At 46.8% G+C, this 11446-nt stretch overlaps 1 protein-coding gene across 4 annotated transcripts; it reads left to right on the forward strand.

Annotated features, from left to right (window-relative positions):
- Window positions 1-406: 406 nt before the first annotated feature.
- On the forward strand, window positions 407-10739 carry ZBTB2 (zinc finger and BTB domain containing 2). 4 transcript variants are annotated; one of them, XM_036379552.2, is made up of 3 exons: window positions 407-541; window positions 4295-4478; window positions 6469-10739. In XM_036379552.2, the coding sequence occupies exons 2-3, from the start codon at window positions 4306-4308 to the stop codon at window positions 7829-7831; spliced, it is 1536 nt and encodes a 511-aa protein (XP_036235445.1). In that variant the 5' UTR covers window positions 407-541; window positions 4295-4305; the 3' UTR covers window positions 7832-10739. The 4 variants fall into 4 exon arrangements, with proteins under 4 accessions (XP_036235445.1, XP_036235447.1, XP_036235446.1 ...); XM_036379554.1 differs by lacking the exon at window positions 407-541 and adding an exon at window positions 1465-1634; XM_036379553.1 differs by lacking the exon at window positions 407-541 and adding an exon at window positions 1834-2013.
- Window positions 10740-11446: the final 707 nt, after the last annotated feature.

Consider the following 11446-nt stretch of genomic DNA (forward strand, 5'->3'; position numbering starts at 1 on the left):
GCACAGCACAGCACAGCACCGCACCGCCCCATCCCATCCCATCCCATCCCATCCCATCCCATCCCATCCCATCCCATCCCATCCCATCCCATCCCATCCCCGCACGCCGCCACGATCCCCGTTATCCCGCAGCGCTGGAGGCGGAGGGGGTGCAGGGGGGCTACACCGGCCTCCGCCGCCCGGGAGTTTTAAAGGGGCAGCGCGCCTCGCTAGGACGGGAGCAGCGGCTCTGGCCCGGGGGTGCCCGGAAGGCGGGAGGGCCGCTCCCGTTCCCGGTGCCGGCGGTGGGGCGGGCGCAGAGGGAGGGGCGGGGGCTGGGTGTCTCCCGCTGCCGCTACAGCGCTCGCCGCCTCCCCTCCCCCACGGCGGGGGCTCCTCGCCGCAGCCTCTGTGCTCCGCTCCCGGTCATGTGACCCGAACGTAACCGGACAGGAAAAGCCGCCGCCGCCGCCGCCGCGCTGACTCCGTTGTTGCTGCTGCCGGGCGCGGAGACGGCGGCGGCCCCCGCGCGGCGCCACCCGGCGGCCCCCACGCCCCCCAGGTGAGCGAGCACCGGCCGCGCCGCGCCCGCCCCGCGGGGCAGCCCGGCCCCGCCGCCCGCACGTGCGCCCGGCCCCGTCGCGCCGGCCGCGGCCCGGGCTGAGGCGGCGCCGGCGGGGGCGCGGCGGGGCCTGCTCGGCCCTACCTCCGCATTGTGTGTGAGGGGCTCCCCGGGCACCGCCGGGTCCCGCCGGGTCCGAGCGGGCCGAGGGGCTTGCGGGGCGGGAGGTGGAACTGCCCGGTGAATCCCCGCCGGACCGGGCCGGACCGGGCCGGGCCAGGCGGCTCCATCCGGGACACGGTATGGGGTGGGGGGGATGGGTGCGCACCGAGGGTAGGGCCGGGCCGAGCCGGAGGGGAGTGGGTGGGTCGCGGAGAGAGGAAGAGAGGGAGGAGGCCGGGGGGGTCGGTGCCGCCCGGCGCGGGGCTCGGCTCGGCCGGTTGAGGCCCGCGCTGCCTCCCTCCCGCCCCCTCCGGCGGCGGCGGTGGCGGCGGCAGCAGCAGCAGCAGCAGCGGGATCCGGCGCGCGCGGGGCGGGGCGGCCCCGCCTGTCCCCCGCCCCCCCCCTGGCGGGTTGGGATGGGCCGGCCCTGGCGGCGGCGGCGGCGGCGGCGGCTCTTCCCGTCTCGCGCGCCCTGGCGGCTCCGCTCGCGCTGCGTCTCGCGCGCCGTCTCGGTCCCGTCCGTGCGCGCGTGGCGTGCGCGGGGGGGTGGGCGGGGCCAGCAGGAGGAGGGAGGGGCGGGGCGCAGCCAGTGAGAGCGGTGCGCGGCCGCCCGGCCTTCCGCCCCGGCGACCAATGGGAGCGCGCCGTCCGCTCCCGCACTGGGGCCGAGCGTGCTCCGGGCATGGAGCGGGCGCGCGGCCGGACACGCCCCCGGCTCGGACAAGGCGGGAGCGCCCCGGTACGGGGGGGGGGGCTGGGAGGCACGGAAGGCCCATCCCGGCTCCCCGCCCGCCGCCCGGGCTGAGGGCGAAGGCCGAGCGGGCGCCTGCTGCCGCTGCGGGAGGTGCGGCGCTTCCGTGAGCGGCCGGGGCCGCGCCGGTGCCCTCTGCCGTCGGAGCGGGAGCAGCGCCGCGGGCTCGTTGCTGTCCAGGTTCGCTGCCCGGGGTGCGAGGGCAGAGCGGGAAGCGCCGTGCCCGAGCTGCTCCCTGGCAGCCCGGCTGGCTGCCCGTGCCCGGCCCAGTCCCTCGGTGCGGTACCGGCGCTCCCCCGGTGTTAATCTGGGCTGGTGCCGCCCCCGTGTCCCGGCGGGGCCTCCCGAGCGAGCGCCCGGCCCGAACGGGCTCGGCCCCGCGTGGCGGCTCCGGCATCGCCGAACGGATCCGGTAACTTGCACAGGCAGAGCGGGGCCGGCCAGGGAGGCACTGTCCCCACGGGTCTCAGGGCACAAGAAGTGTTTCACACACTTGTTGAATCGGTCAGAACTGAAATACGGCCTTGCCAATGTTAATCACCGCTTCATTTAGCTACGGGTAAAATTCCTGAGCACACGCATGCCTGTAATGTGCAAAGTGCTTTTCCTCGCTCTTTTCATCTGCCCTGTCATTTCCTTAGAGTGTAATTACTGCAATGCTTTTAGCTAGAGCGCTTAGATATCATCCAGATACATGCAAAACACAATGTTGTGCACGTGTATCTTTTTTTTAAAAGTTCAACTCAGGTCTTTAAGGAAGGGCTTGCTGTTCGGGGTAAGAGTGAAGCTCCAAACTAAACACACTTAGGACGATAATAACTAGAAAGAATGCTTGTCTGGCTCTGAGTGCCTTCACATCGGTAGTTTGCTCTGCTTGGCAAGTTTTGTTCTCCAAGCGCAAACCAGACTGATTTTTAAAAATGTAGAACACATTAATAATCAAAATTAAAGGTTAAAAAAAACCAAATCAGTGTGTTTTCTGTAACATCACCCACATTGGGCATCTTGCAGGATTAAATAACACCAAACATGACTTTTGTTCCTGCTGACAGCAAGTATTCCCTCTTGTGGAGAGAGAGAGAATCTTAGCATATTGTATCTACAAACTTCGTTATCCAAACATTCATTGAGGGAGGAGAATATGTACCTAAAGAGAGCTGAAACCTAACTTCTTTTTCTCTTATTAACTGTAAGAAGATAATCAGCTGTATCTTACACTGTATTTCTTTCTTTGTCTTTACACCCCTGTCTCCAATGAGTTCTGATCTCATGTGAATGCAAGGGAATGCACTTGGTCAGCCTGGTTATTCCTTTAAATACAAGGGAGTTCTTCCCTGTCTGGCAAGCAGAAATACTTGCTTCTCCAGTGACTAAACATACTGGCGTATGTGAAATACATTTCTGTTCTCTTTCCCAAAAAGCCATGCTCTCGCTGTATAAAAGAAACTAGCTGCTTAAACCTGACTTAAATTCCGATAACTTGCTGTTCAGTTTAGAGGGGAAAACACCGAAGACTTTTTATAATTTTTTTGATCCACTTCTAGTTTCACCTTCTCTTTCTGTTCTGGGCATTACATGGCCAGGAATTTTGTTGGCTTTTCTTGCTGTTTTATACAGATGTTGGCTTTTCTTGCTGTTTATGTACAGATTTACATTGCTTCATACTTTCACTTTTGCCCAAAGCTCTATTTGCTTTGATTAAGTTTGTTTCCACTTGCTGATGTTAATAGCCCCATATTCATCCATCCATCCATCCATCCAACCATGGGTAACTGTCCTGATGTGTTTTCCTGTCTATTTTTTCCCCCCAAAGTTACCAATTTTTGCTTCCAAGACTGCCCTTGAATCCTTGAGAAAAAGATAAAGCTCTTAGGTAGTTCTTTGTGGGCAGCCTCCAGCATCTGGTACCAGGAGGTGCCCAGGAGAGCGAGGGGCAGTGGAAGCCCTGGCCTAGAGGGGCTTGGGTCAGTGCCACATTGCACCCATGGTTATCCTACCTGGTGTGTGGCCAGTGGCCAGCCATGGACAGAACTGCGCCTCCCACCCTTTGAGTTTCTTGATTTTCTAGGCAGGCATGAAGACTTTTTAAAAATGCTGTTGTGGCTGGTCTCAATAAATAGATCAATAGTTATTAGGTGAAAAGGTTGACCCCTCCTGTATTGATAGTCCAGAGGGCTTGCCAATACCTAGAATGAATTCACTGTTTGAGCCTGGGAAAATTCAGGTATGTATCTGGTAGTTCCCAGGAGAGGGCATAACCATAACAAATGTTCAGTTATTTAATGCTGGGCTTGGATTCAGCTGGATGGACTCATAACTTATAGGTAAAAGATACACAGAGACACTGAAATTCCAGGTTAAAAGTATCTAACTTGTCTTTTATTGGGTTGTGTCACTCCCACTTTGTGTGGGTGAGTGACTGACATCAGAAAGGAAAATCAGTTTTCCTATTTGAGCAGACAAGTGGCAACCAAAACACTTCCTTTTTCCTACTCTGTATAGGTGTTTTTACTACTTGTTAATATATCTTACTCTTTCTTAGCTATTTATATTTCTATATCCAAGTACCCACACCCTGCCTTTCCAGAACACTTTGGTCCTGGTTCTCCTTTGCTCTTTAAGCCTTGGCAGATCACTCACACCTTTGTGAATCACATTTCCCATCATGAAAGAGAAATCCTTGCCTATGTGTAAGGTATCTTTTATACAGTAACTTAGGATTAAGATGTGTAACTAAAGTATGACATCTGGATATTGGAGAAAATACCTGTTATGACACAGCTACTGTTGCATCTGTGCATCTACTGTAAAGTTTTACATGCAAGTCATTTGCTTTTCAGAGTGTAAAAAAATGGATTTGGCCAACCATGGACTTATTCTGCTGCAGCAGCTAAATGCTCAGAGAGAGTTCGGTTTCCTGTGTGACTGCACAGTTGCCATTGGGGATGTCTACTTCAAGGCACACAAATCTGTCCTCGCTTCTTTCTCCAACTACTTCAAGATGTTGTTTGTTCATCAAACCAGGTAACTCTAAAAAGGTTCACCATTTAAATGTTGTTCAGTTAACTAATCTAAGGGAGTCTAGCAACAAAATGTTCTTTTTGCTTCTTGTTATGACATAAAGAGCGTCTTAACTGCAAACAGTCGTAACTGCAAAACTAGAACGTCACTTTCAAACATATTAAAGTTGAACTGTGATTCATTAACACTAATTTTATAATTTAGCACAAGTTCTTTATCCTTAAAAAAGCGTAGAAAATTGAATTTCTACTATTGAATACTTCAAGAATCCTGTCTTCTCTCCTGCACTTTCCTTCCCCCACTCACTGTCTTCTACTCTGTCTTGACACTGCTCTTGACATTTGTGCAATGTTACATACAATCCAATAAGTACTTGCTAGGAAATTTTGAGAAATAAACTTAGAAAAGAGGTAATGTGTTTCATTTCTTTGCAGTTTATTGTCAATTAAATAATAGAATACTATGTAATGGTGGAAAATAAGGGGGTTTGTGCTACTTTTCTTTCAGTGTTGTTTTTTTTTTTTTTAATTATTTCTGTACCACAGGCTTACATTGAGGAGATGATTGAAAAGATCACAAGAGTGTGAGACCACCTTAAAAATTTTTTGGTCTTTTTCCAAAATACTTGACCTAACTCAAAAAGTTAAAGTGATTCACACTTAACTCTTTGGCTAAGAGTTCTTAGCCAGAAGTGAACTGCTAGGAGAGAAGTGCATTTGCACTTCTGAAACAGGACTGCAGGCAGATGTTATCAGCCTTGGTGCACCCTCAAGAGCACACAGTCATCTTTGAAAGACAGCATTGCAAGTTTACTTTTGAGTCATATATCTGAATTCAGAAGCAGTCACAGAGAGAGCTCAAGAAGGGTGCACCTCAAGAAACAGAAGAATTGGCTGTAATTCTCTCCTCAGCTTGGTAGCCTACTGTAGTTAGAGCATTCAGACCACAGCACGTAATCATGTCCATTTCTGAATTTCTGTGGTTTATTTATGTTTGTTTTTAATAGAGGAGCTACAAATACTTATGAAAAATAATTAGAATGCCAGTTCCTCTCCTGTTAACTAACTGATCTCACAAAGATGTTCCCTGTTTCCTTTCTTCTTCTGTGAACCTTGCCTTACTTCTTGCACAGAGATACAGCCTCAGCTAGAGCAGTGGTAGCTGTCTCAGTCCAGAGCATCGTAAAGGTTGATGCATAGGGCACTCTCTGAGCTGGAGGGTGATGTTGGTTTCAGTCCTCTTGGGCTGAAGAGGGGATCATAGCCAAAGCATCTCCCTTGGAGTGCTCTAATCAAGGGACTGCTAGGCTGATCAGGCAGTCCACTGGTGCTGCTGTTTTTCCCTCCGTATTCAAGGAAAAAATCTGCTGTTCTGCTGTGTAAGAAACCAGGATTCCAGGGGTTACACCTGTTGCATGAGATCCCTGGGTGAATTCGCACTCTGTACTGCATGGTTGCTGGATCATAATGCACTTGGGACAAAGCAATACCTCACATTTGCAGAACTGTAGCTGTAAACCCTAGTAGGACATAGAATCCCAGCAGGCAAGTGCCAGATGAATTAGGTGTTTTCAGGACTAAATACTGAGAAAAGTTTATTGGACTGTGAATTTAGAGTCCCGTGCTAGCAGGTTGTAATTTAGCTACAGATGTGTTTGAATCCAGCCAACAAAAGAGGGAAAATGTCTTTGCAGTTTACAAAATATATTGATATGTGACAACACATTTACAACATAACAGCAATTTAAAATGGTATAGGTCACAATGGGACAGCTTTCTTTCAAGCCAGTTACTTCACTGAGGAAAGAAGTAATCTTTCAAGTAGCTCCTAAGATTAGCTCTTTCACAGTAAAGCATTTCCCTTAATATTTATTGCAGATTCTGTCTTTTGAATTTAAGTAGAAACCTCCTATTTTTATCAAGGCTTGAAAAACCTAGAACTGGGAAAAAATCTTTTCCTTATGTCTTATTTATAATTTTGTTTCACCTTTCAGTGAATGTGTCCGTTTGAAAGCGACCGACATACAGCCAGATATCTTCAGTTATCTCTTGCATTTGATGTACACTGGGAAGATGGCACCACAACTCATTGACCCAGTTCGACTAGAACAGGGAATAAAGTTTCTGCATGCATATCCACTAATTCAAGAGGCCAGCCTTGCAAGCCAGGGAACTTTTTCTCACCCGGATCAAGTCTTTCCATTAGCATCTTCATTATATGGCATTCAGATTGCAGATCACCAGATAAGGCATCCCACTAAGGTTACATCAGCGACTGACAAACTTGGGCGAGAACCACGGCCTCAGACATCCCGAATGAGCCAAGAGCAGGCTTCTGATGGCTCACAGCTCTCGCAGTTGGGTGCAAATCTGCCACAAGTGACCCGGACAAATATGTCTGCTTCTGACCCATTGCCATCTTCTCTCTCTCCGGAATTGGTATCTGCTGCTGGTAATAATTCACCTTCGGGAGAGGAGGCCAATATGGAAGCATCTTCTTCAGATGAACAGCCTGCCTCTCTCACAATAGCACATGTCAAGCCAAGCATTATGAAAAGGAATGGAAGCTTCCCAAAATACTATGCCTGTCACCTCTGTGGTCGCCGGTTCAACCTGCGCAGCAGCTTGCGGGAGCACCTGCAGATCCACACAGGAGTTCCCTTCACATCTAGCCAGCAGGGAGAAAGTAATATTTCTTTGTCTCTCTGTAACAACACAGCTGATAAAGATGCCATGGAAGTGCCTGAAGCGGGGATGATTAGTGACAGCGAGCTGCAGCAGATCTCAGACTCCCCAATAATTGATGGGCAGCAGCAGTCAGAGACGCCTCCCCCCTCCGATATCGCAGATATCGACAACCTGGAGCAGGCAGATCAAGAGAGGGAGGTAAAGAGACGGAAATATGAATGTTCCATCTGTGGTCGCAAATTTATTCAGAAAAGCCACTGGAGGGAGCACATGTACATACACACGGGCAAGCCCTTCAAGTGCAGCACTTGTGACAAAAGCTTTTGTAGGGCTAACCAGGCTGCCAGACACGTGTGCCTAAACCAGAGCATGGACACATACACGATGGTGGATAAACAGACTCTGGAGCTCTGTACTTTTGAGGAAGGCAGTCAAATGGACAACATGCTAGTACAGACCAACAAGCCCTACAAATGTAACTTGTGTGACAAAACTTTTTCAACTCCCAATGAAGTAGTCAAACATTCGTGCCAAAATCAAAACTCTGTCTTTACGCTAGAAGAAGATCGCTCCATTCTGTTAGGTGGTGGGGACACAGAAGCCACAGAGACTGATAACGCAGTGTTAGCCTCCATCAAAAAGGAGCAGGAAGCAGTGTTGTTAGACTGAATGTGAAACCTATATCAATTTTTTAAAGTTTCTTTACTCATTTTTTATTAAATCAATTTTTTCCTCCCCCTACCTCTTACCTCACTTACCCCTACCATCTTTTCCAGCAACCTCCTTCCCACCCTTTGTCTTCAGCAACCAGAACTGTACTGGCACATTAAGGAAATTGGACTTTGCCTCTCCCACCAAAACAAACAAAAAGCTCTTGCATCAAACCACAACAAAATTGATTTTAATACAAAGGAACATGTGGAAAAACAATCCAGCTAACTATGTTGATAGTATTAGTTATTCCAAATTTAATAGATTTTAAACAAAATTTAGATTGCTTAAAAGTGTATTTAGATACAATGATGAGTGTAATGAGAAACAGAGTATCAGTTTGGTAAGCAAAGGATATATGTATTTTAGTTTCCCTGGTAGAAGGCATTTTGAGATCTGGCAGATTAAACACCGTGCTCTTTACAAGTCCGCATGCAAGTTGATTAAGGTTATAACCTAAGCCCTCAGAGCTTTTCCTCAAAGAATGCAGGAATCTCTGTTCATTGAGTTAAAAGGAGCTGAGGGTGTTGGTTTTCTTTTAGCCATATGTTTTCCTTCAAGTATGCCTTTGGGTATCTGTTTCAGAGTCAAGCCAAGTCGTTACTTAGTCAAATTCTGACTTAAGTAGCTGTAATAGTAATGTGATGGCAATCTTTATATATATATATATATAAATACTGTATATGTATAAAGATTTATATATATATAAAGTGTCTGTATGTATATTTGGTACAGGTAAATAAATGCACACATCCTTTTTAAGTAACTGGCCGTCTGCTCTCAGATTCAGCCTGGAATGTCTTTTAGTTGTTTGACAAAGCTAGTCATTGCACAGGTTGCTTTTAGCCAAATTTGAAATGTCCTGAGCTGTGTGCATTTTTATTGACCTGTTGAAGCCAGTAGGTAAGTGTTGTCACCCAAGCTACCAAGGAAACTAGAGAAGTGGCATACTGGTGAGCTCTGCACCATCGTTAGTGCAGCACATGTGTTGTTAGCTATACAGAGCTTTGAGTCATTCTGCATGAAAGGAGAGAGAAAAAGCTTTATTCCCTTACTCAGGCAAGGAATGTCCATGATTTCATTTGGTCTAATGGCATGAGTTAAGAGGAAGGAAGAGCGGTGTTATAGCAACAGGTGATCATGGTTGTTTTAAAATGAATCTGTAGTGCTGGCTGGGAAATTCTGCTCTATGAGAGTCCTGTTATTTTGAAAGCCAAGACAAAGCCTGCAAAAACTGAAAGGGTGAATTCTGTAGTTTTAGTTACTGCTGATGGTAGTACTGCATCTTTGTGTTAAAAATCAAGTTGTTGATTTTTATTATTTTATATAGATGCCCAGATTTTTTGCTGGTAGCCTAAAAACCTAAACTGACAGCAGCAGTGAAGCCCACTGAGCAATTACTGGGCCAACAGAAGGTCTAAGTGGACAGAAAAAGTGCCCCATCATAAATGGAGACAGTGTGTGTTTGGGGGGAGGGGTGGGAGAGGGCAAGTCACAAACCACAGCTCTTCTCTGTGTATACGTTTAAACTGAATATCATCTTTTTGTGTATAGTTAAGTTCTCAGATTTGTAAGTTTTTATACATCATTTCATTGAATAAAAACTGAATTAAATGGGATATGATTTATTGAGTTGAAGGTGAAAGGTTGTTGGTGTTCGGTCTTCCTGGATGAGCTCTTGCTGAATCAGTTTAAAAGCCAAGCAGTGTATTCTGTTTATCAGACTAAAACCTCCATCACACAGGTGAACAATGAGCTTACTAAAACTTGAGGTGGATTTAGCACAAAAGGTCTCTACATACTAGATTTTTTCCCAGCTTATTATAATGTGACCATTATTGTAAAGTTTATTGTAAGTGCTATTGATTTTATTATCTCTCTTTTATTAGAGTAATAGGTTTAAAATCAATTGACTTCAAAGTATAGAAGTCTTTTGAGGTAAAAAAAATAACATCTTAGAGAATTATTTTAGTGCTGCCCATTTTAAAACTTTAGGATCTTCATCTACCAGTATAATTTCCTTAAATGTGGGTTTTATTTCATCTTTCTTTGTCCAAAATGCTCTGAGAATAGAAAAACAAAAGAATAAACCTTTCCTAGTTCAGGGTAATGTCAGCTTTTGAGGTGTCTGTGGTTTAGGGGATAGTCACAAGTTCATTTCCAAAATGACTGAAGCTGCTAAAGGTGCTACCACGTCAGCTGTTAGTTACTGCTTAGATGCTTTTATTTTTTTTTTTTTTAATCCAGTGCTCCAGTTCTGCTGTGGGGCAAAGTACAGCAGTTCAGCTCAACTCCCCAGATGGCTGGTTGTGTAAGGGTGCACGTGGCCACAGCATTTATTGTGAGACATTATTCCTGCTCTCACTTCTCCTTCTCCACTGTTTGGACATCGTGATATTTTCTAGGTTACATGTTGAACGGAGCTCAAGCAAAAAACAACCAGTCTTAAAAGAAGCTATTTTTCTGTCGAACCTGTTCCTTATTTTAGCTCTGCAGAAGGTTTTGAGCAACTCACAGATTGTGCAGAGACAGAGATGAGCTGGGAAGAGCCTTACTGAAGCCAGCGTTGCTGCTGGCAACATCTGGGATGTAGAAGATTGGAAGTGGTGACTCCCACTGAGGCAGGTAGCTCCTCTGGAGGGCAGAGTGGCCTTGCAGGCTGGTGTGCTGCCCAGCAAGAGTGAGCAGGGTGGGGCAGGGAAACAAGCAGCCATGGAAGGAGTTGGTTATGATGGTCCTGTTGCTACAAGGAATGTGAAATTGCAGGCTCAGCAGAGATACTTTCACCTGTTAATATTTATTCTTATGAAATAACACTGTCAGGTAAAGAGAAAAAAAAAGCCACAATAAAGAGACTGTTTTAATATGTGTTGAGCTATGATAATGCTTTCTTTAAAATACCCTTTTATTGTCTGATGCTCCATTGGGATATTTAAGTCATTGCCTTTCAACTTCGTGAGCAGTTTTGTTCCTTTGCAACATATTAGAAACAGTATAATTCTGGTTAACAGCTGCACAAGAATGTGGGAAATTGCAGCACAAATGCAGTTTTGCTCAAGCTTCTTTTTCTAAACCCTCTGCATTATTATTACAGTTAGAGATAACTCTGGGGTCTAATTTTCAGTTTGACTTGGAGATTTGTGACTGAGTTGCTCATTGCTCATTCAGTCTGCTCACCTGCTGAAGTTGTGAATTTTCTACCAAATAAAAGCAGACACCTTAGCAAGAACTGCTGAGAAGTTGGTGAAAATCTGCCATCATTCAAGGCCATGGGCTGGAACTTCAGCTCCATGTTTTTCCAAAGGAGTATCTTCAAAGGTAATTTCCTAGGCATGTCACTTGGCATCTCTGCCTTGACTTCAAAAGTACCAAACACCTACAAATCTCTCTGCTCCAACAGAGGATTATCACTTCTGAAAGTGAAGTTTGCAGTCCATTGCAGTCAATATTTTTCCATCAAGTATCTTCTCCATCACTGTTCTGATAATCATTCTGCTTCAGCAGAGGGAGAATTTATCAGAAGACACTTGTGTTACAAACATTGGATACTTAAAATTGCTCCTGTTTGCACTG

This window comes from Molothrus ater, chromosome 3 (assembly GCF_012460135.2).
Source record: "Molothrus ater isolate BHLD 08-10-18 breed brown headed cowbird chromosome 3, BPBGC_Mater_1.1, whole genome shotgun sequence".
In the NCBI taxonomy this organism is placed as follows: domain Eukaryota; kingdom Metazoa; phylum Chordata; class Aves; order Passeriformes; family Icteridae; genus Molothrus; species Molothrus ater.